The 25,184-nt window shown below is 40.9% G+C and overlaps 2 protein-coding genes across 9 annotated transcripts; both read left to right on the forward strand.

Moving 5' to 3' along the window:
• The first annotated feature begins 87 nt into the window (after positions 1-87).
• LOC112573941 (stathmin-like) lies at positions 88-12,043 on the forward strand. 8 transcript variants are annotated; one of them, XM_025254651.1, is made up of 8 exons: positions 88-193; positions 3,326-3,391; positions 4,176-4,286; positions 5,798-5,964; positions 7,284-7,478; positions 8,559-8,711; positions 9,808-9,948; positions 10,359-12,043. In XM_025254651.1, exons 2-8 carry the CDS (start codon positions 3,382-3,384, stop codon positions 10,428-10,430), a joined length of 849 nt encoding a protein of 282 aa, XP_025110436.1. In that variant the 5' UTR covers positions 88-193; positions 3,326-3,381; the 3' UTR covers positions 10,431-12,043. The 8 variants fall into 8 exon arrangements, with proteins under 8 accessions (XP_025110436.1, XP_025110439.1, XP_025110440.1 ...); XM_025254650.1 differs by lacking the exon at positions 88-193 and adding an exon at positions 2,947-3,100; XM_025254653.1 differs by lacking the exon at positions 88-193 and adding an exon at positions 2,949-3,100 and having other exon boundaries at positions 7,287-7,478.
• A 3,696-nt stretch (positions 12,044-15,739) lies between these two features.
• On the forward strand, positions 15,740-18,987 carry LOC112573553 (tubulin alpha-1A chain-like). The gene is made up of 5 exons (XM_025254036.1): positions 15,740-15,891; positions 16,856-17,078; positions 17,262-17,563; positions 17,707-18,234; positions 18,360-18,987. Exons 1-5 carry the CDS (start codon positions 15,889-15,891, stop codon positions 18,657-18,659), a joined length of 1,356 nt encoding a protein of 451 aa, XP_025109821.1. The 5' UTR covers positions 15,740-15,888; the 3' UTR covers positions 18,660-18,987.
• The last annotated feature ends 6,197 nt before the right edge of the window (positions 18,988-25,184 follow it).

A 25,184-nucleotide genomic window follows, 5' to 3' on the forward strand; every position in this document is an offset into this window, starting at 1 on the left:
CTAGAATATATTATAACTATTATTATTATTATCCATACTGAAATTAACAAAAAACTAGTCGTATTAGCATTACTGACGCCAGTGAGTAAATAAAGCAATGAACTTTCAACGTCTGTTTTTAGCGCGCGCGTTTTTAGTCCAAACATAATAACGAAGATTGCATCCCGTTGTTTGCAAGCTTTCTCCTCGAGAGGTAAGATGCACCAAATGCAGGCTTCATAAAACCCGAAAAATATGTTCGATTTCCCCAAGTTCTGATAAAAACTACGGGCTATAATACAATTGATATTTTTTGGTTTGCAATCTATATAAGAACCAAGAAATCGCCTTTAGGACTGATCGAAAGAATTAAGGACTTTTTCGCAACATTTGAATTTAGAATCAACAGTTGGTCACCGAAGTTCAACACTTTTAAAGATTTTTTTGATAGTTTTGCACGTTAATTGTGACAACTCATTCAATAATAGGCGATTCATAAATGATTTTCTCGCAATGGTTAATAATCGTGAAAAGTTTCAGATAAAGAATACGCTAATATGGCATTCATGCATTCTCTCCACACGAAAAAATGTGTTTAGATGTTCTGTTTGTTGGCCTTTTTAATCACTTATTTGTTGATAATTGTTCAAACTGATGGCAGTGCCTGATCATTCTGTACCGTAACTTGAATTTGACCCAGGCCTGATTTAAAACAAGTTATTTACTTTGCGTCAAATCGAGGCTGTGTTCGATAGTGTTCGCACGAAGTACAAATGACTGTCGTGTCATTCTGCAGCTCTCAGATTCGAACCTAATACCCACAGCGCCAGTATTTTCTGACAGTGAATTGTGAGCGAGTCGATGGGAGTAGCCTATATGATGTAAACTCGCCCATTTAGCATCTGCATACTGTCATCTGTGCCAAAATCGTGGTTTTGACATGATTCTGATCTAACTGCCTTCCAGCGTTTTGGATAATATCCCCGGACTGTTGTAATGTTCACAGCTTAGTTGATCGTTTGTTGGCGTTGGGTGAAGCTTGGTGTATATAAAATGAAATTATGCTACTCTCGATCGTTGGCCATTCCAGCGAGGGTTCTTACTTTTGTTCAGAAATTTAAGCCAGGAAAGTGAAAATATTTCACCGGATTTTCTGTTCTTTGGCAATTCTGCGGCGTAAACTGCACGTGTACCGCTTCCGGAAGGGGAGCGCAGCTGATCTATCCCAGAGGTCACCACAACACATCTTTCAACTCAACGTATTTACGTATTGCCTCCACACTCACTTCGCCCACCACCCACCCCCCAACCACCACCCGATCAAGTAGACAAGAAGATAGTTTGAATGTTCCTTTAAATTTATTTTTTAAACACATGTACTCAGTTTAATGCATGTCGATAGGGCATGTACGTATATACTGTGGCTTTGCCTATACACGTCCGTGCTACGTCGAAACGTTAAGTTTCGGAACACAGCGCTTGCTACGTAGAATCAGTTACTCAAATCGCAATAGAAACGATCGAACAATGACAAGCATCGTTTCTTTTGTTTAAAAGCCCTGCGAAATGTGTACGGACAAAATGTGACCGCTGCGGAGCGCGTGAAAGATGTAATGACAAGTACATGTTCTCACCATACTCCCACCGCTGCGAAAAATTGCTCCATTGTTCGAGAGGGGTTCTCTTGCCTACCGCCTCACGACAACTCCCACCATTTAATGAACCTTTATTGATGTTGACGGTAGACATAAAATTCCTAAGCAAAAGACAGCAGCAATAGACAGCCTGCTGGTGTATGGACGTTCAAACAAATTATTGATTTTGTTTTTACAAAAGTAGGGGGATGAAACGTAGAAATAGAGGAAGAAAACAAATCGATCACGATGCTTCGGAAGCCGGTGTTAGTGGGCAGAAAAACCTTGGCAAAGAATAGGCTGGGCAGGCGCCAGTGTGTCTTGTGCTATTGATTTTCAGGAACTGCGGCAAGCATTTCAGTGTAGCTGGACACCGTGCCTCTGCGTAGACATAGAATCACCTCGGGGGTGCCAGCTTGGACTTCACCAATGCGACACAGTCCTAAAAAAAAAATGATCAAGCCTCTCTGTAATAAGTCAAAAAGCTCGGGTTCATAGGTCGCTTAAACCTCTATACCCATCAGATGTTAACCAGAAGTAAACAGCATTTCCAGTGGCAAAGTAGGAAGTGGTAGGTCAACAGCAGAATTCAGAATTCCCCTTTACACAAATCACACCTTACAAAGCTTACAGCATCTTGTTCTCCCAACACTATTTTTATTTCAGTTTCCCTTCACTGTTGAGCACAACTTTTCTATGATGAAGATTTCTTTTGGTAATCGAACTTACTGACGTCGGGGGAGTTTTTGAAAAGGAGAAGTCTGGACATGGACGATCTAGTTGATCGTCAGCTCCATACCTCAGAGACATATGTTGTGTTTTGACAAAGAAAAGGAATCCATTTCTATATTTTACTACTCTTGAAGAAAGTCTGTAATGGTAAAACTATAGAGGTTAAAAGATTAATGTCCAGTTTAGTTAAATAAATAAATCATCTTAAAGAAATGAGAAGAGAAGGTAGTCTTCTCTGATGAATACTCAGAGATGGCATTGTCAGATGTAGCAGCCATAAAGAGAACTGGTCCAGTAGCTTAGAATCAATAATTTTTATCTGTGCTGGAAGCCAGAGCTGAGCTGGCATCAACTCACAAGACAGGGTTGCTTGCAGCACCAGACTATTGATCTAGACCTCCACCAGCCACATTAACATTGAACCCTTGAGCCTACCATAATGCATTCTTTACAACAAAATTTTCGATGTAAGGTACCCAGAAAATGCTAACAAAATATTTTTGTCCACCTGTGATCTTGTCTTGTATTATTTAGAAGGAGGGACAATACTGTTTTGGCTCTTTTGGTGCGGAAAGCCCTGAAAAGATCGTTGGTTAGTCTGTGATGACGCACCCAACCAAATGAATTATTATAATGTGGTCTGAGGCTGTCTGAGTCAGCCCACATCAGTAGCTGCATTTGAGGTGTTGGCTGCTCACACCAGTCGCATACCTCCTCTTTGCCACACTGATGTTACAGCAAGCATAAATGAAAAGGTGAGGGAGTGGACTCTGGATGTTGAAGACAAGTCCAGCAGGGACGATTTTCTCCGTTTCCACCCATCTTAACCACATTTAACATTTGGAAGCATTCTTGGTCTTGTTCTTCATAATTTAGTAGGTGAATGTCTGACTGCTTGGTGTATGCTCATCTAGAAACCATGTAGAAAACAATCTACAGCTGGGAGTCACAGAAATTGTGTATTTTCTTCTCTTTTTCAGAAAAACTTGTGAGATATTTCCCTAGCTGTTAGAATTGTCTACAACCAGGAGTGAAGATGTCGACAGGTAAGGACATGGAACGTAGAACATTGATCACGTGATGTGTCGGTTACAGAGATTGTAATGAATAAGAACATATCTTACGCAGGCAATAAAGATCTGGACACATTTTTCTGTGAACTTGTTCTCAGAAAGATTATTCATTAATTTGAGAGGGCCACTTTCAATATATTGTTTAGAATTAGAACATTCAGAAAAATTAAAATAATAGGTCCATAGGGTTCCCCCCCTCCAACTGTCAGTTTGCAATTTGGCATGTTCTTTACCTTATTGGCAGGTATTATGGTAAACTTTGGAAGCCAGTGTGTCATGGTAGTTTTTTTACATGTGTAATACATTTTATTTTTCTATAATCTAGTGCATTCTCTATGTCTTAAGTGGGTTGCTTGGAACTGAATAATGTGAAAATCCAAATGGAGGCTGTATTGCCGGAAAATGGCTCTGATGACATCATCAGGGATGGTGGTTATTGGGGCTATTGATCATGATTCTATTGTTACAAAATTTTATCCTTTTTTTCTAAAAGAATTTCTCCTGTATGCATCAAAGAAAAAAAATCAAAACTTTTGGTGAAAAAAATTGCAGTTTAAAGAGTGGCATTTAAACAGTGAGTGGATGTTAATTTTATGCAGACAAATATCTGAACATTTTGAGGATAGTTGTGGGCAGTCAGCTTTAATATAAGCCCTGTCTTCATAACCCAGTAACAATTGTTTACCTGTTAGGGCATATTTCAGACAATCCAGATACAATGCATTTGTCTTGTTTTTCTCCCTCAATGCTGCGGCAGTGTGCAGTTGGTTCACCTTTTTGTGTATGCGTGACAATAAGTCACAGAAACCTCGTAAAGTACACCCCAATTCCAGCAGATACGATGCTATGGTGGTTTGGAAAGGCAAAGGTAATGTTTGCTGTTGTGAACTGAATGGCAGCTTCAAAGTATCGATGTGTCATTTTTGTGCACCTGATATTTTTTTTCTTGTGTTTAGCTGTGCTGATTTGTGGCTATTTTGATGTTCAGCTATGGTTTCAAGGATTCACACCTTTAAACCATTGCATTTCACAACTTTATTGCAAGAATCAAGACTGATATTTTTTTTGGTATTTTACACATCTTCACCTAATTTTTTTTGTAATTAATCAGGCTGAATGTAGTTTTGATATTCCTATCAGTTTTCTATCCTTTTTCTGAATCTGGAAAACAACTTGCATGTTTGCTCATGGCAAGTGAACATGCCAATCTTGATGTTCTCCATTCTTTTTTTTTTTTTTTTTTTTTATTAAATGTGGTGTAAAAGTGGTGCACATTGCATGAAACATACTAGATAGGCCTTCTCTTTTTTTTTTTCTCAGTGATTTCCAGTTTTGTGAAAGTCTGTTAAAAGGGTCAGCCATAAAATTGAATGAGATAAAATTATTTGTAAAAGTGTAGCTGTGTGGAGGACTATGATTTAGGCTAAATTCTATCATTCTTTGCTTCATATTTTGTGAGTTTATTTTCTAGCATTAAATCCTTACTATATTTTTCTATCACAAAATCTTTCAGTGTTTCCTTAAAAAATCACAGTGTATGTAAACAGGGTAATAAAGCCAACTTTACTGGTGTTATTCAAGTTTCATGCGCTCAGGCATCACAAATCAAACTTGTCAGAGAGAGGTAGGGTAGGAAGTGGGGAAAGTGATGGGGAGTTCCCATCCAGTGTAGTGATTTTTGTGAGTAGTCACCCATAGAGGTGTGCCTGTACACAGTCACCTTCTCTTTCTCTACCCCCTTCCCCAACCGCCATCACTACATTTATTAAAGTACCTGCTAGATGCAATGTCCAATGCATTTTATTCATCTTCCAAACAGTAAATGTTGATATTAAACTAGTTAGATATCTAAAAAAATCCAAATATATGTTTGAACATGTGTATGTATATAATTTTATATATGTGTGTGAGAGAGAGCACATGCATACATGCAGGCATTTATGAATAGAAGCAGAGGGAAGTACTCACATTTTTTGCATTTGGTCATGTTTATTATTTTGCAATCTTAAAACCCTTGAAACAACAATAGAAAAAAAGACGTGGAAGAAAATTTTGGGGAAATGTTGCTTATGATCCCAAGTTTTACTGAGTGTGGTTTGAGGTGGCTGAATATTTATTGAATTTATCCCATTGTAGTTCAGCACAGTCTGGACAACTTGAAATTCCAGTAGCAGTCAACAGTTGAACTTGTATTTAATTGCACCACAAAGCCAAAACTGCTAAATGCATCTCAGATATTATGAGTGTGTGCCCACCTTTCCCAAGACATTGTAACATTGTAATTATTAAACATGCTGTAGAAACTTGAGCTAAACAAAGGATAATTTGAGCAAGAGTAGTGATGTATTACATGTACTAATTTTGTGTTATGCTTGACAGCTGATAAACCAGTACCAAAGTCTGGCAGTCTGGCCTTTGAGGTGATCCTGAAGCCAGCTTCTAATGATAATCCTCTCCGCCCAGTTTCCCCTCCAAAGATAAATCGTGTGGTCTTGTCAGAAGATGACATAAAACTCAAGCTGAAGAAGGCAGAAGAGAGGCGGCAGGTGAGGGCTTTGTCTTTTTTTTTTTTTTAAATGATACTTTGGAGCAGACATCATTCTTCCCTTTTGAGGCTTTTATGAACCTGTGATTGGAACATTATTATTGCCTGCCCAGCATTTTTTCAAAAGAAAATAAGAAGGGTGTTGGGTTTCACTCTCAGCATGCTGTGCCTTAGACACAATGGACACAATAAATTTGTGTTGAATATAAAATTAAAAAAAAAATGTCCTGGTTCCTGCCATTTATGGTGATCAACTCAGGCAGTTGGTTGCTATATATATTTTAATGAGCTCTTGACATTTTAAGAATGATTAAGAAAAAATGATCTTGAGACTGAACAAAGCAGCTGTATTGGGGCCTACTCATATTAGTGAGCTATTGACATTTAATAGTGATAAAAACCAAATGATCTTGAGATTCTAAACAAAGATGTTGGAGAAGTGGCTGCTCCCCATTTACCATTAGATTAGCATGAAGAATTTTAGTTTTCATGACACATGTGGCACAGTGTGCATATAGGTAGCCAGACTCCACGAGACTTGTGGAACAGTGTGTCAAGTGAGTTAAAAGATTACCATGTGCAAATTTAGCATTTGATTTTAATGAAATGAGTTATTTTACAATTACATTATGTTTAATAGCAAGTTTAGGGAAGGGGGTGGAGAGTTGAAAACCACCTTGCCTACAAACCCAGGTTAGAAAACTCAGAAACTGCTTATTTATAATGGAAGGTTTTATAGGGTTGAAAGAAGCAAAATTTTATGAGAAGCATACCTCCAGTGATCTTGAATTTCACTAACAGTTGAAAACAATGCTTGAAAGTAGTCTGATACATTAAAATAGCTACTCACAGTTAAAATCAAACAAAAAATTCTCTCTAGCCAGATTTATGCAAAGTATGTTGTTAGACTTACAATGCTTTAATTAATTGTGTTTGTGTATGCTGAATCGCTAGAAGGTATGTAAGCAGATGTCTAACTGAATCAATTTCATGACTTATTGAACTGTTTTATTAGCAAGTTTTATATTTATGTACTGTTTATTTTTATTTTTTATTGTTTCAAAAAATGTATATTTATACGTATGTACAACTGAAGCATTTTATAAAATCAGTAACATTGCAAAAAAATGGAACAAATATATCAATTGACGTATTCAGAAGAGTGATTAAAGATAATATAAAACATGCATTTTTCAGGTAATACCACTTTGATTAAGACTTTACTCCAATAATTTTGGAGTGATTCTGAGTGATTACAAATGTTTTAATGAGTTAAGAATTCTTTTGTTTTACATAGTCATCCTCTCTTGTTTCTGTAAGCAGTCGCTGGAAGCGCAGCGTCTTGAGCAACTGGCAAAAGAAAGAGAGCGAGCACAAGAAGTGATGGCCAAAGCCCAGCAAGAGAGCAAAGAGTTCTCGGATGCCACCAAAGAAAAGCTGCGCCGGTCTATGGAAGCCAACAAGGAGAACCGCGAGGCACAGATCAAGGCTTTACAAGAACGCTTGCGTGAACATGTATGGGGCTGAAATTTTCTATTTCTTTGTTTTGCTGTGTCAGATCCTGTTATGTTGTTCTTCACCCAGTGTGTGGAGTGTGTTAAAGGACACTTGGGCTGTGTTCCATTCATGCAGTGTAACTTTTCATCAAATTGATGGCAAAAATTGACAAGGCCATTTTCTTCCTTTTCCTACCTTTCCCTACCTTCCCCATATACCATCCTGCTAGACTGCTGGATATCTGTCATTTTATTTTTGGCCTGTTTGTCATGTCATATTTGATGAAATTCACTTGAAATGAGGTGGAACCCTGTTTTGTGTCTTGTTTTGTGTCATGTCAGCATCAGTTGGTGTGACAACTAGAAAGTTATTTTATCTAAGTGTTATTACTCACAAAACCTCTGTATTGCAAAACCCATGTTTAAGTTTTTCTTCTGATGTATCAAATTAAATCCATTGGTAAAGTATAAAGATGAGAATGTGCCCTTTTTAAAAAAAGTGCCTTAATACTGTTTCCTTTACACTGCCAAAATCTAGGCCTTTTACAAACTTGTTTTCACACCCCTATTTTTGTTAGTAAAAAATGATAATGAAACATTTATGCAAGGCATAAACATTTATTAAAAACGTTATTTTTCTAAACTCTTGATTCGATGAAAATGTCTAATTCAATAACATGTATATTATATAGAGAGACATATGCCTTGTGAAATAATTGTTGGGTCCATTCAAGAAGTTTTGCCATTCTGGTAAAGATGCTTCCAATAATAAACACTAATATTTGTTAGGTTTTAGATAAAAATTCATATAAAATTGTTCTCAAATAAACAGGTTAGATATTCAGTGCAAACTGTCCTATGCTGTTTATTAGAAGTTTAGTTTATTCCTTGTTACTCCTCAAGGAGCATAGGGCCGCATCTGATTATTAGAAAACCATTTGTAATTGTATGATTTTGTTGGCCCTCTGTAATTCATTTCTTCTTGTACTGTCATTCTCTGGTAGGGGGAAGGGACAGTGAAATGTTTTGGTTCACTTTTTGTTCATTCTTTGGTTTTGGTTCCTTCTCTCTCTCTCTGTCTTCTTTGCCTGCGCTCCAGTCCATCAGAGTTACAGAGACCTGTAGGCAAAGCGACAAGATGGCAGAAGAGTTTCAGGAGAAAATCAACAACAAACTTTCCCAGAAGTTTGAAGTGTATGAAGAGAACAAGCACAATCAGTTACAGACCATGCTGAAGCGGCTGAGAGAGCATGTGAGTTGGTTAGATTCGCATGAGCATGCTTGATTATTTGGGGCTTTGCCATCATGCTTCCCTTAGTTCATACAGAGGGCTGTGTTTCCTTATGCTTTTGTGTGTATGTGCAAGTATTAGTGTTAAAGTAACAACTGGTCATGCTGACTCTTTGGCTTTGGAGGTGTTTTTGCATTTTGCATTTTTCCTCCTTTCATTTTATCCTTTCCATCATTATTTACTATATATGTTTATTATTATATTTGGGCACCTTTCTGACAGTTTGAGAGTTAAAAGTTTCAAAACTTATTTTTACAGTTGTTGGTGTTAATGCCAACAATTCTTTCAGCTGAAGGTTGTCGTAATATTAATATTAAAAGGTTTTTTGGTGTCTTTTAATTTGTCAGACAACCTTGTGGAAAACTTTTCCATCTACAACATATTTATAAATTTATATGCATGTAAATGCTAATTTATATACCCAAAGTTTTGTGGGGTTTCTTGTGCTTTTTAGTTCTTTTTAAAATGTTTTCTTTTATTTGTTACACACAGGTACCTCTTCAGAATAACAAATGTCTTGCACCATATTTCAGTAGAATATTTGTCATGTGGGTTTTTAAAATAAGTATCTACAAATTTAATAGTTTTTTTTCCATTGTTTATTTTAGCAAGTTCTTTGTCTTAAACTCTAATTTAGCTGGACATGTTTTAAGTTGTATGTTTTTCCCTTTTGTCCACTTAGAATTAATGTCTTACATTAAGGCACTTTTCTTATCCTAAAGTGACACCTTTTCATTCTTTCTTATGCTGCAAGAAATCAGATGCTGTTCTAATGCTTCTTTGGGGATATTTGCTAGAAAAACTCTTTAATTGGTAAAAGGCTTCCTTGGAAGTGGGACCTATTCCATGTGATGCTTTTATTTGACACAAGCCATTTGCAGTGGTACTGTCAAAGGAAGGTGATGGAAAATGCTTTTGTCTTGCATCTTGAAGAAAATTTCCCTTTGTTTTTGTTGTAGAGCTAGATTAAAGCCAGTTGGAAGGACAGAGTATTGGGTTTATGTGTAATAATGTGGGTTTGTCAATGTCAAGGAGGGCGCTTTCTCTGCTCTTGCAGGCTAACCACATCCAGGAAGTGTGCCAGGCCAGTGAGAACATGGGCAAAGCCTGTGAAGAGAAACTGGTGAGCAAGATGGAGAATGCCCTCCGCAATCGGGAGGAACAGCTGCGTGCTTTGCAGGAACGTCTTCTTGAACATGTTAGTACTGGAACACTGTTTCTTTTTAATATTAAAAGGAAGAGATAGATTACCTCTTTGTTTCTTGCATTATAACTCTACAGCATTACAGGATGTTAGCATGAACATCAGCTCTTTAATTATTTTGGCATTTAATGTATTACCACTTACTATTTCATAAAAATTCTATGGAAAGGTTTGGTCTCTAATTTTTTTACATTTTTAAAAAGTGTTTTTTGTCAGAGTGAGGTAGCATTGGCTTGATAACATCATCTGACCTAGGAATCCTTACAACATGGTTAAGATTTCATTAAACCTCTTTATCTTTAATAAAATCTTTATTATAGAAAACGTTAGCAAAGATAAACTGCATGATGAACATGTCTGTGCATAGCAACACACACACATATATATATCAATATATTTTTCAGGAGCGTCGTATTGAGGAAGTACAGAAGAAGAAGGTAAATCGTCAGGAAACAAAAATTGAGGTGGATGCCTGAAGAAGTAGAGAGGGATACATGAAACTCCCCCTCCCCTCCCTCCACCCTGTTCCTGTTCTGTCCTAGTCCTTCCCACCATCCATCTCATGAACAGACCTTTGTTGGCAGTCCAAGGTCAGCTAGCCACTTGACTGAAAACGCAGAGATATGTGCCCAACACCGCCACTTGCTCTGAAATCAGATTGGGAATTCTTCTGACGCCTTGTTTTCAGATAACGCCAGTCAGTTGTCCACAATTTTTTTTCCCTACTGCACCAGAATATCCTGCTAGGCTTTTGCAGAATGAAATTTTGTGTTGCACTCATCAAGAGTTGGTCTGCCCTTGACAGTTGTGCTTTGTATTTCAGGACATTTGAATTTTTGACGGTATACCCACATCTGCTTTCAGTCCCAAATATTAATTGATATGCAACTGTTTATGTTTCATTCTTTTGACTAAATGGGTTAGTTAAACATGTTTTTTCTCAACTCTTATGGTGGTGCTTTTCTCGATGAGCTGAGTGCTCAAGGAAAAAACCAGAACTTGCCTCATAATTGTGTTCATTTTATGCATGATCTTCTGGGATGAAATTGTTGCTTAAATGTTTGCTATCTTACAATTTTTTCTCTCTTCGCAGTAATCCTTCCAGTATCACAAATGTTTAATTCGTACCAGCTTGCGAGCTCAATACATTAACGCATGTAAGATGTATCTTTATACATTACCTTTCCTGAGACGACTTTTCATCCCTTGTCTTCATTCTTATGTTGGATAGCGTAATTAACAGATTGCCTAGTGCACTTTTTCTGTTTTGAACATTTGCTTGGGTTTTAGCTTCTGGTGTTTCATTATTTCATGGTGTGTGTATCATCTAATTTATTTGGTTCCATCAGTCTCATTGTCGTGGCATAATCAGCTAAACCCTAGCTTCTGCTGTTACTGCTGCTGCTTCAGACTCAAACTGCCTGTGAAATTGAATGCAGTGTTGTTTTTTTAACGGAGGGGAATTGCTGTGTTTGGTGTTGAGTTTTTCTTGTGAGAGACAGTTTTTGAGAGCTTTTCGAGGGAAAGACAAAAACAGTTTCCCCTGCCTAATAAGCTTAAAAATGTTGATATGTTGGAGTTGATGTACTTAATCTTTTGAATTTATTATTATTATTGTTGTTTATTTGTTTACACATAAGATCAAACCATCCAGAGAAAGGCAGGCTTTGATGGGCTGCTACTGCATTTGGAAAATGTTTCACACCTTTGAAAGCATTGGATGCATTTGTGCAAAGATAAAGATGTGTTGCCTTACAGTATGATGTGAGCTTGTTGTTTCTTCATCATTGTCATAGATGGCGTGTTTGAAGTTCACTTTTCAACCAACTTCAGATGGTGCATGCATTCTGTTTTCTAACCATGTAAGAAGTACTCGTACTGTGTATCGTCCAGAAATGACATTGTTCCCCTCATTCCCCAACAGTTGTTCTTCATGTCACCGTAGCTTTTTGTACTAAGCAATTTTAGTAGATTCAATTCCGTTTGGATTCTTGTTCGAGCTAAAATTTAGCATGTGGAATTTCAGGTTTACTTTCAGTTTGAGCTGTAGACAATGCTTCAATAAAGTTTGAGTACGTATGCTGAAAAACAATGTCATGTTTTTTTTTTCCCCCGTGTGTTTAGCAGTATAATTGCCATTTTCTGGCAAGCGAGAACAAGAAAGCAGATGGAGAGAGGGATTTTACTTTTGTTTGCCTGTGAGTATGAACAAAACTTGGTAGAAAAAGGCAAATATCAACTCATTTAAGCCTAATTTTTGGTGAGAAATTTAGTTTAGTTTCGGATTTTCCACAGCTAGGTCAAAATAACTGCATCATGTTGGAAAAAAAAACAGGTTTTACCAAGAATGCCATAGTGAACCGCTGCCGGTAAGAAACAGCCATGGATCACCAGGTAGAAGCACAGTTGAGCAGATCTTCAACTGTCGCATTCTCATAGCGAAGAATCTTCAGAATCAGTGGGACCTCTGTGACAGCTTCGTAGGCTTTAAGATGTCATTTAAGTCAGGAACGAGGGGTTATGGCATATGAAAATTCAACATCGAAGGCCTTGTTCAAGACATCGAAGCGCTATAGAATAGCTCAGCGAGTACAGTTTTGCTGGATAACCAAATAGGAACTTACTTTCGTATAGGCATACGTCAACGATGTAACCTATCACCGGTGCTGTTCAATATCTTGGAGAACATCATGATCGAAACCATCCACGACCATCATACTTCAATTTCAGTTGGTGGAAGACCGATCTGCAATCTACGCTTTGCAGACGACATAGGTCTGTTAGCGGGAGCTAACAAAGAACTGCAAGACCTCGCAGACCGACTGACAGTTTAAATGTACATGGAACGGAGACCAGCATTGAAAAGAGCAAAACTAAAATCAATGGCAGCGGCAAAGCAGAGATATATGTGAACAGGCTGTAGCTCGAAGAGGTAAGCAGTTTCAAGTACTTGGGAGCCACCCTCTCTAAGGACACAGTTCCACGTCAAACATCCGTATCAGGATCGCAACAGCAACAGCAGTGATGGCTAGACTGGATAGGATCTGGAATAGCCATAACACCAGGTTTACTACAAAGTACAAACTATACAAATCCCTGGTAGTGCCGATCCTGCTCTGAGAATGAGACACGGGGATTTCTGTTTTCTGAAACGAAAAGAAGAATCCAACTAGCTATAACAGCACAGATTATGTTCCAACATTAAGTGAGGACAATTGTGAAACGAGACGAGAGGAAAGAAAGACATACTTCTCTAATGAAAATACAGGCTTTGTCCTTGCATAATAAATATTGCAGAGCTAGGGGAGGGGTTTGGGAGCTATCAGGCTATATCACGGCAAAGCAGCCAGTCCTGTAAACAGATATGTTACATGCTGAGAAACTTCAAAATTCACAATCAAGAACTTCAAGACATTTTGTCTAGAATGACAAGGAGATGTTCTCCAATCGATCTGTCTCTTTATCAAAGCATGGCTGCGTGTTTTTGTTGTTTGTTTTTTAAGAAGAGCCAGGCGAAGAAGGACGCTAAAAAAACAAGCGCAAACATGAACGTGCACGCGCGCGAATGGCAGTAATTAGCTGCATGTTGAGAACAGTTTGTGGAAGAATAAAAACGATTTTTTTCTCCCTTGCATTGTTACTATCGCTACCTATACATCTGTTTCTCTGCTCGCTCGTTTCCAATCGATAAAAGCAACAACTTTGCAACCAGCTTCCATGACACTCGGCTGGCCACTCGCTAAAGCTTAGAGGAGACTGAATACCGCTGGTGGTGGGATTGTTGCCATGTTCTTGTGGGATCAGTGACTAAGACCTCCCCTCCCCGCACGCATGCGCGTGACCTCTCCAGCAGCTATTACGCCCACCGTTCACACACCCCACGCTCGGCACGCGTGTAGCCTCCACGCCAACGACAAGATGGCAAGAGTGCGCAGCACTCGCTAACGCTAGACGATTTATCTTCGATCATTCTTCGATTGCGTGGCCGTTCTACATTCCATCAGACTGCTTCCAACTGCGCAGTGAACCCGGCAGCTGTATTGATCAGGCGATTTTGCAGATTGCTTTTACTTCTGGCTAGGTGGGTGGATGAGTACGCAGGGAAAAACCAACCTCATCAAGGAAGGAGAGAATCATTTTCTAACACTCAGAGTAATCAACTGAAGATCATAGAAGCGTGACCCGTATTTAGACAGTTCAGTGTACTCGGAAATCAGTATTACATTGATTCCATTTCGCCACTACTTACTATACCCAGTATAAATAATAAAGACCAGACATCTGTTTTTAGCCCTGAAACAGTGAAAGTACATTAAAAATATTCGCTAGCTCTAATATATTATTCAATTTTGTTAGTAAAGCAGGTTTTAATATTTTGAAATAAAAATATACGAGTAAGTAAAATGTATAATATCAATCCAGACACCAGCTGCCAGCACAAATTTACGCATCCGAAAATTCAACTGTGTAGGTGATTTAGTTTTTAATTATTTATTAACAAGTTAATTAAAGACACTGACTCAATGAAAGATACGGCGTGCAACGGTTTCCGCGCTCTGCGTTAAATATTTACGTTAATTGTCTTTTATTGATGTTTTTTATCTGGTTATTCTGTGGACGCTAGTATAGTCTTTGATATGTCAGTCGAGTTTAATGCTAAAAGGAAAAAAAGTTCTTAGAATTAGTAGCCAGCTATTGTTGTCATGGTAATGAATTTTGTTTAAGCGCATTAGATTTTACTGTGTGTGTGTGTGTGTGTGCGCGCGCGCTTCAGTAAGAAACGCTTCTTCTAGAGTTTGCCTTGTTTTGAAAGAAAGAAAAATCAGATAACCATATTACGACGAGTTTCATATATTATTTACATCACTGGAATGTTTGCAGGCTCTTTCTTTCTTTCAATCGATCTGTCTGTTCAGTCTTTGTCCTTCTTGTCCTCATAATGTTTGCCACATTTTCGCATTTAATTGTGTTCAGGTGAAGGTAATGTTCTGTAGGCAAGTAACTCTGAACTGTGAGTGGCTCACCGTGTTTAGGAAATAGCTTGTAAAATTTCCCTTTTCGTTATCTTTTACTTTTCCGGGTAAATACCCATCACTTTGCCTAAACAAGTCTCGAATGTGGACTTTCTGCTCTCAAGGCACAGACACCAAATACGAGGTTGTGGATCGAGCCAAACTTCTTACAAACGACTCACAATTCACTAGAAAAAAGAATTTTTGCATCATTGGGTATCTAGGGTATCAGTAAAGGGAGACCTCTCACGCTGATGAGTGTTATACGAACGACTTTACATTTTTCTTAAATGCCTTTTATTTGTCGGGTTCCTTTGTCGTGCAACAGTAAAGTCTAAAAGAAAGTACCTATCATGAAATCGTATGATCTAGCTGTTTTGTTGTTCCTAGTTTTATTTTCATCGCTTATTCTGCATTTTGTATTCGTCGTAGAACAATCAAACTCTGTATTAATTTTGTTGCAATTCAACTAAGAACCTTTTGGGAAGTCAGATAAGACAATAAAATATCTTTTACTGGTGACTGCACGACGTAACGCTATCGACAACTCGATACGTTGGTGACGTTGGCACACCGTTGGGACTATTTTCCCAACATTTCCAGTCATTTGAATGATCGTTTGACTCCCATGACTTGACAGAGGCCAGACCGGGAAGTATGCCGGTTCCAGACCCACACTATACAGAGCAGCGCCGACGTGGAGACGCAACTCGCGGACTGCAGTCTGCCAGCGGATGTGTCAATGAGCTGCTGTTTGGCTCGCAACCAATGACAACCAGCCCTGCCTATAAAGATGGAAGGCTCCCAGCAACGGGTTCCACTGCTCGTTGTTTCTCACGAGAGACGCATCAGGTCTTGGTGAGGGTGCGGCCATAAATCTTTTCTTGCTTATTCTGCAAAACAGCTCATAAACTACAGCATCATGGTGAGTGTCTTGTAACCTATTAAAAAATCCACAGGAAGCAACATTGAAAGTTGTTTAATTAAGATTCTGTGCTGCGTGTATCGATTTGGGGGAGGAAGGCCTGGCTTCCAGCTCGGAGAGCCGGGGGATCGGTTGGTTCTGACGGCTGGCTGGCTTCAGATCCTACAATCCTTTTATGTAAAAATTAGCCTTTACTTCACATCACTATTCACTAGACCTCATTAAACATCTAACAGGACATACATGTTTTTGAATGTTTGCCTTGTTGTTATGCTTTACTGTTTTCGAAAATTTCAGGATGTTTTTCGGTGTAGTTTTGCGCTGAAAGGCTCGAATAAAACATAAACATTAAAGCATAAAAAACCGGCACTGAGGTACACACACACTTTGTAGTTCAATTTCGATTGCCCTATCTTGAAGACGAAAAACGTGCCATTCATCCAGGAAGCTTGCATTCGCAAGTTACAGACCCACCGACGTTTTCCTGGCTTGAATACGAAAAACCTGCTATTCAATAGCAAGTTACAGAAAGCTGAAATTTCTCCGCGCGTGTTCTTTTTCTTTTGTTTATATCATGACTTCTGTGCGTGACGCTGATCACGTTCGGAGTCTGAGTATAATCTTTGCATGATGGTAAACAACACACGCATGGCTTAGTTCAGGGAGGCAACTGAGAAATAAATTGTGGATTAATTGGAGGGGAGAGGGTAGGGTTGAGAGAGAGTGAGAGCGCAGGAGGGTTAATTGTGACTTCACCTACCTTAATTATTGTTGTTGTTTAAGGGGCGGGCATTCTTTTAGAAATGTGACCTGTCTGATTAAAAGTGTATCAGAATGCAAACAGCTTTTCACATCGCATTCTGTTCTCGAGATAAAAGCATGCAGACATCGCAGTGCACAGAAAAAAAGTCAAATCTGACAAAGTAAGAGCATTCGTGTATTTTCTTTTTTTACTTCTCCACAGCGTGAGTGCATCTCCATCCACGTTGGTCAGGCTGGTGTCCAGATCGGCAATGCCTGCTGGGAACTGTACTGTCTGGAGCATGGCATCCAGCCTGATGGTCAGATGCCATCCGACAAGACCATCGGAGGAGGCGACGACTCCTTCAACACCTTCTTCAGCGAGACGGGCGCCGGCAAGCACGTGCCACGTGCAGTCTTCGTCGACCTCGAACCTACTGTCGTTGGTACGTTGTTAGATAATATTAAAATATCTGGTCAACTGGTGTTAAACATTAATGAAGCCTATAATGTGTCTTGACTTTGGCTTCGTATTCTCTTTGGTCTAATTTCAAATGTGAAGAGATTATTACTAAATATCGGATGACGCACTTGCGCGGCTATTCTCATGCACATTTGCGCTTGCGCAGACGAGGTTCGTACAGGCACCTACCGCCAGCTTTTCCACCCGGAGCAACTGGTGACCGGCAAGGAGGACGCCGCCAACAACTACGCCCGCGGCCACTACACCATCGGCAAGGAAATCGTCGACCTGGTGCTCGACCGCATCCGCAAGCTGGCTGACCAGTGCACTGGGCTGCAAGGTTTCCTCATCTTCCATTCCTTCGGTGGCGGCACCGGCTCTGGCTTCACCTCTCTCCTGATGGAGCGTCTGTCTGTCGACTACGGCAAGAAATCTAAGCTGGAATTTGCCATTTACCCAGCTCCCCAGGTGACTAGAATTTCTTTACAGATTTGATGTGATAAGAAAATTGCAGAGATAAAAATTATTTAGGGTTAAGGGTTAATCACTACATTTAAATGATGGAATAAAGCTGATATTCTAATCACTGTCTTGGGTTTGTCGCTTTTCAGGTATCCACCGCAGTGGTTGAGCCCTACAACTCTATCCTCACCACCCACACCACCCTCGAGCACTCCGACTGTGCCTTCATGGTTGACAACGAGGCTATCTACGACATCTGCCGACGAAACCTCGACATCGAGAGACCCACCTACACCAACCTCAACCGTCTTATCGGTCAGATCGTGTCCTCTATCACCGCTTCTCTACGCTTCGATGGCGCCCTCAACGTCGACCTGACGGAGTTCCAGACCAACCTGGTGCCCTACCCCCGCATCCACTTCCCTCTGGCTACCTACGCCCCCGTCATCTCCGCCGAGAAAGCCTACCACGAGCAGCTGACGGTGGCCGAGATCACCAACGCCTGCTTCGAGCCGGCCAACCAGATGGTCAAGTGCGACCCTCGCCACGGCAAGTACATGGCCTGCTGCATGCTGTACCGCGGTGATGTCGTGCCTAAGGATGTCAACGCCGCCATCGCCACCATCAAGACCAAGCGCACCATCCAGTTCGTCGACTGGTGTCCCACTGGCTTCAAGGTAACCCAACTATAGATCAAGAATCTGCTTTTTTTCTTTACTACAAGAAACATAACTAGAAATGGGAAATGTTCATTTCTTATTAACCTTTGTTTCTCACCTTCCGATGTTGTTTTGTCTTATAGGTGGGCATCAACTACCAGCCTCCTACAGTGGTGCCTGGTGGTGACCTGGCCAAGGTGCAGCGTGCCGTGTGCATGTTGAGCAACACCACGGCCATCGCCGAGGCCTGGGCCCGTCTCGACCACAAGTTTGACCTCATGTACGCCAAGCGCGCCTTCGTGCACTGGTACGTGGGTGAGGGCATGGAGGAGGGCGAGTTCTCCGAGGCCCGTGAGGATCTGGCGGCCCTGGAGAAGGACTACGAGGAGGTCGGCGTCGACTCCGTAGAAGGCGAGGGTGAAGGAGAAGGAGAGGAATATTAAACAACTCTACCTCATCGCCAGACTTCTCTCCGAATAATCAATACCGGTCACAAAGTTGTTGCGTTATGAGACAGAACTATGACCATATTTGGTTCTAGTACTTCAGCTGTTAAAACAATCATTCTAAAAGAAATATCTTTGTTACGACGATGAAAATCTCGAACTCGGCAATGTTTCATGTTTTTGGATACGAAAATATGTGACTTTAAAGTTAATTTTGTACGTAAGTTCGTGCTTAAGTAATGCAAATTAAAACAGTTCTTATGTTTTTAGCTCATCTTTTTAGTGAAATAAAAAAATCCGTTTCTATCCCCAGCTCTTGGAAAAATTGGCGTTTACATTGTTTTTCAATCATTAAGCTTATTTCTTCTTCTTTTTTTTTTTTTTTTTTTTTTTTGCATTTCACATTATTGTGTTTCTATCTATCTATTCCTCTTCGTGCATCAGGTTGCACATAAGGCTCAACCAGAGTCCGCCACCGATGTCGATCGGCTGAAACCCGCTCTAGTGACCCATGTCCAGCCCTTTCCCTTCATCTCCCTTTCCACTGTTCTTCTCCAAGTTTCCTTTGGGCGGCCTCGTTTTCTTCGGCCGTCTGGAGTCCATCGTAGGCGACTGTGGAAAGGTCTGCTGTCTGCTGGCGGAGCACATGTCCAATCCATCGCCAACGCCTTCGTTGAACCTGCGTGGTGATGGACTCGGTTTCAGTTCTTCGGTGGAGTTCTTCGTTGGTGATAGTGTTGGCCAAAAGATGTTAAGTATGCCTGAGGCATCTGTTTTGGAAGACGTCAAGCTTGTTACTGATGGTTTTGGTCATCTTCCAAGATTCTGATCCATAAGGAGGGTGCTGATCACATTTGACTTGAAGATTCTCAGCTTGATCTTCTGGCTGATGTTTTTTGCCTTCCATGTGCTCCTGAGTGAGGCGAGGCCTGGCTGGCTTTCGCCAGTCGGGCTCGAATCTCCACCTCCACATCCCCGGTGTTTGACATTTTGGACCCAAGATAGGTGAAACTGTCAACTTCCTCAATCTCTTCTCCATTTAGTTTGATGCTGTCTTGGACTCTGGCGTTCACTCTCATACTTTTCGTTTTCTTTGTGCTGACCTTCAAGCCAAGGTTTCCAGCTGTTTCTGAGAAGGCCTTTGTTTTTTCTGCATGTCTTGGTGGCGGTGTGACAGCAGGGCAATGTCATCAGCAAAGTCTAAGTCTTCTAGCGCTGTTGTTGCTGTCATAGTCATGGTCCATCTGATCCCTCTCCTCTCACTGTTGGTGGAAGTCTTCATGATCCAGTCCATGGCCAGGATGAAGAGGAACGGCGACAGAATGCAGCCTGCTTCACCCGGTACTGACGTTGAAGGGGTCTGTGAGCTCCGTGTCACAGACAACCTGGGATTTAAAATCGCTGTACAGCATTGCAATGACCTGAACAAGTTTTGCAGGGACTCCGTAATGTCTCAGGATCTTCCATAAGGACTCGCGGTGGATGCTGTCAAAGCCTTCTCCAGGTCGATGAAATTGATGTACAGCGGTGTGTTCCATTCGTTGCTCTGCTCCAGAATCTGTCGCAGAATGAAGATGTGTTCAGAGCAGGATCGCCAGGGCGAAATCCTGCTTGCTGTGGTCGGAGGTCTTCTCAAGAGTTGCCGTCAGTCTTGACAAAACAATCTTGCTGAAGACCTTGCTGGTGAGGGAAAGAAGTGTTATGCCCTCCAATTATTGCAGTCTCCAAGATCTCCTTTCTTGGTAACTTGAAGATGAGCCCTGTCTTCCACGCAACAGGGACCTGCCCTGATTCCAAATTTGCCTGAAGATTTCAGTCAGCTTGGGAGCTGTCACATTTATATCTGCTTTCAACATCTCTGCTGTTATTCCATCTGCCCCTGGTGCTTTGCCGCTCTTCATTGTCTTGACTGCTGCTGTCACTTCTTCCAGGCTTGGTGGGTCTGTGCAGATGTCAAGGTCTATAGCTGCTGGCTGGATGTCTGCAAGCTGAGGGATCTGGTCTGTTCAGAACCGACTCAAAATGTTCCCTCCAGCGCTGTAGTTTTCCTGCCTCTCCTCTATAACATTACGCTCATGTCTTTCACTGGAACATCACTGTTCTTAAACCCGTTTTTAGCTGTTTGTTTATCTTGTACAGTGTCTTCAGGTCATTTTTACTTGCTGCATTTTCTGCTTCATCTGCCAGTTTCTCTATATGGTCTTTTGTCTGTTCTTGCATCCTCTTTACCTCTTTGTTTAGTTTTGTATACCTTTGTCTGAGTTGTTCCTTCAGGCGTTCAGATCTGGTGCTGTTGATTCTTTGTTTGGCTGACTTTCTCTCTTCTATCTTCTTCCATGTCTCTTCTCTGATCCACTGTTCTTTCTTTTTCCGTTGGAAGCCCAGTATTTTCTCTCCTGATTCCTGTAAGACTCGATTGAAGTCGTCTAAGGTCATCTCTTGTTGGTCTCCTAGTGCCTGGAACCTGTTCTTTACTTCCATAGCAAAGGCCCTTTCGGTGGCTGGATTTTTTAGTTTGCCGGAGTCCACTCTCTGCTGACGTGCTGTTTCCTCGTGATCGACGCAGCTTCAGAGAAACTGTGGCTATCACAAGAGTGTGGTCACTGGCAATGTCTGCTCCTCTGTAGGCTCTAACATTTGAAGTGAGCTCCTCCATTTTCGGTTGATGATGACATGTCTATCTGGTTCTTTGTGGTCCCATCTGGTGATGTCCATGTTGCCTTGTGGATGTCTTTGTGTGGAAGAGTGTGCCTCCAATCAGTAGGTTGTTTTCTTCACAAAAGTCTGCCAGTCTCTCTCCGTTGTCATTGATGGTTCCGATTCCATGTTTGCCCATGAATGCTCCTGCAGGTGTTGTCACTTCCCCCTTGGCATTGAGGTCGCCGATGATGAGCAACATGTCATGGGCTGGAACGCTCTCTGAGGCTGCTTGGAGCTGATTGTAAAAAGCATCCTTGTCTTCTGCTCAGAGTCATTTGTTGGTGATAGCAGGCTAGCACTGTCAGCTTGGTGTACTTGGAATGGAAACTTGCTCTCAAAAGCCTGGGTCCATAAGGCTTCCATTCCAGCAGTGCCTTTTCCGTTTTCTTGTTGAGGAGTAGAGCTACTCCTTCAGAGTGCTGAGCGTCTGATCTTCCTGAGAAAAGATGGTATGTCCTGACGCTAGTCTCCTCTTTCCGTGCCGGTCCATCTGACCTCACTGACTCCCAGGATGTCCAAGTTGTAGTTGTCAAACTCCTTGACTAATTGGAGCATCCTGCCAGTCTGGTACAAGGTCTGGACGTTCCAGCACCCACCCTCAACTTTTGCCTCGGCTTCAGTAAATCCGCTGTCGGGCGCCAGCTCCCTTTCGGGTTTGGCTGTCGTCCGTCATTAGTCCAGTCTCCTGGTGTGCTTCATTACCTTCGCCATCTGTGACGAGTTCTCTGGTTTTAGTTTCTGTAACATGATTTTTTTTTACATGGTGGGGTTGTTACCTACCACAACCTATTTTACCTCTAGTGAGGTGTCCACTAGTCCCTCTTACGACATGCCTGGCTGGATGGCAGGGACCTATTCTTACAATGCTTGCTAGGCAAGCATACCCCGGGGTCCCACAGGGGATTATTGTGTTTAGTAAAATAATAACAAGATGTTTTCTCCTCTTACATATTTTCTTTCCCATTCTTGGGCTGTCACTTTCAGTATACTTTCTAACACACGCACTACCCTTCCTTCCCCTCATAGAGATAAAGAGAAGAAAAAGAAAGCTACGGTCACGTCCCATTCTCAGGAATCATCGAACTGTTCAAACGTGAACACTGCGGAGAAAACCGGGCAGCATACTGTTTTCATTAACAACAATTAGGTGCAGCACAGCGTTGCGGCGCTGTAACGTGGTGATAGTGTGGTGTCGCTGCATGGTCCTGCTGGGACGACACAAGGCCATGCAGCGCCGGTCGCCCGGCGACGGTCCACAGCGGCCGCGCATGCTAACGATGTGTATCGATTGCTTGTAGCGTATGCGCGCACCTCTAGCTGGCATGGCGACTTCTGTTCCCAGCATCGCGTTATCGACTAGGCTTCGTGTGCTGTGTGCAAACAAGTGCAGCTCCTGCAGAATCTCTCCATCCACACCGACTTTAAAACTGACTGAAGCGACAGTTTTATTACTTGCTGACCCTAGCACGACCTGAACAATTTAGTAGGTTGGACGTTGATAGGGACGCAGCCATCTTGCAGGAACTAATGACAAAATAAATAAATAAAAAAATACCCCTCAACACCATGGTTTCTCATTGTTCCTTACATTGGTTTGTGGTTGCAGTTAGGGGCGTTTTAACCAAAGAAAAACTCCATGCAGCAAAATGGTACAATACAATATAATCTTAATGATCCCCAGGGGCAATTCAGATAGTGCTCATACTAGCAATAATATATTCATGTAATGATATAAAAGAGATTTTATAAACATACATGTTGAAATAGTCTCTCTCTCTCACATTCCTAACAACAGCAGATACAGTGGGTGACCCCAGGTCACCCCAGCAAGATCGGGGTCAGTAGAGTTTATCAAGTGAATGACACGTGGAATGAATGAGTTGCGGTGACGATTGGTTCCTGTATACAGACATCGCGTACTACAGCCAGACTACAAGAATGAAACTCACATGCCAACACATGGTCAGAAATAGAGAGGATGCATGATGCCTTCCTGAGGATTTGTTGATGACATAAGGCTGAAATATCCCTCTGCCTTGTTCCCGTGATCTTGGAACATATATTAAAAAGGGAGACAAGACTGCTCCTGTTCCCTAGGGAGAGGCTATAGAACTAAGAGATGAAAAATGCCAACATTTTAAATTGAGTTTGTTAAATCTCCATTTAGATTGAGTTTTTATTGATAACATTTGATAATGTATGCAGTATTATAAAAGCCGAATAGTTTAACATGTGCTTTTTTAAATTTTACATAGCAATGTTTAAAGCACGTGTCGGTACAACTAAAGTTTTTTTTTAAAAAATAGAACTAAACATCAACAAAGTGAACCAAGAAGGAAATGAGTGCAGCCGATGGGGTAGACGAGTCGGATGAATGTTTCCACAAGTCTCTATTACACATTTTGCATAGGGAAGGATAGTTAAAAGTTCATAATCAGATATAATAAATACAACATTTTTCTTTTATAAGCAAATCTAATAAGTATAACATCATAGCAATTATTTCCAGTGAAAATAATTGTTTCTCCGGTATTGATTGGTGTTTAGCCCACATCCTATCTCTGTCACCACCAGTCGGTTGGCAGGAAAGGTGTCAAAGCTTTTTGAACCGGCTAAAGCCTCCGCTCGTGCTACTCTATTGCTAATGTTCTGTATTTTGTTCCCCGTGGATTTATTTCCATGAACGATTCAGTATATGGGGGGAGGGGTGTGAGAAGTGGAGGGGTCTAGGAAAACGTTTGAATAATATTTTAGCCTCGCACCGATCCTAGACACGCCACAAGCAGGCTTAAAGGGCAAGGCAAGTGAAATAACAGTTGAGTTTGAACGGTGGAATTTGACGGCGTAAAGTTTCAGCTAAAAATTTGTAAAATAATTTTTTTTTTTTTACAAATTTTCGTATTCAAATGAAGCCAGTACCTGGCACCCGTGAAGGTAGCGTGTGCACAGTCTTGTATAAAAAAAATTGTCTGGCATCCACTATATTGCTTTCTGAAAGGTAGAACTAGCTGACATTTGATTTTGTTGATTTTTCGACTTGATGTTATATTCCTGGGCTGCTGAGCTACAGTAGTCTCTATAGCAGTCATTTACACTTCTTGTCAAACTCTCTCTCTCTTTCTATATATGTATATAAGGTCGCGAGTTAGGTCAGCTTGTTTTCCATTGCGAAATGGCATATGGAAACATGGTAGCCTCCATGAACCAGCCTGAAACTTTGTTTTAGATACATGATTGTAAATGATTTCTTTGTAACATGCAATTTTAAGCAGAACAAATCAGGAAAGTTTCCACCAGGAAGCCTACTTTGTTATTAGACTTGCTTTGCTCTTTAACTGGTCAGTCCCGCGCTAGCCTCATGGGAAGGTGTGATGACCTCTAAGTTCGCTTACCCCAAACTGCAACAGCAATTAAGATAATTGTTTTGACAGCGATGCAAGCTGCTCATCCTATTATCATCATCATCATCATCATTATTATTATTATTATTATTATTATTATTATTATTATTGGCAGGTCTCGTATTGTTTCGTGTACGAATGGTGTTTTGTGTCTGACGTCTTGTGTGCGTCATTTGTTCTACGTCACTTGAAGCAGAAAAAGACGTCATATATGAAAAAAAAAAAGGAGTTGCTCTCTAATGTCCTAGTGAGCGGGAAAATAACGGTCTTTGTCAGCCATCTTCTTTATGACTCTCTCAGGGACATTCCTCTGAATTTATGCCTCTTCTACTCGATACACCTACAAATTTCTTCATCCTCATTGTCATCTGCGAGAGATCGTCGAGCGTTGTGTATGTGTGTGTGTGTAATACGTCGTGCG

Source organism: Pomacea canaliculata, linkage group LG10 (assembly GCF_003073045.1).
Source record: "Pomacea canaliculata isolate SZHN2017 linkage group LG10, ASM307304v1, whole genome shotgun sequence".
NCBI classification, from domain to species: domain Eukaryota; kingdom Metazoa; phylum Mollusca; class Gastropoda; order Architaenioglossa; family Ampullariidae; genus Pomacea; species Pomacea canaliculata.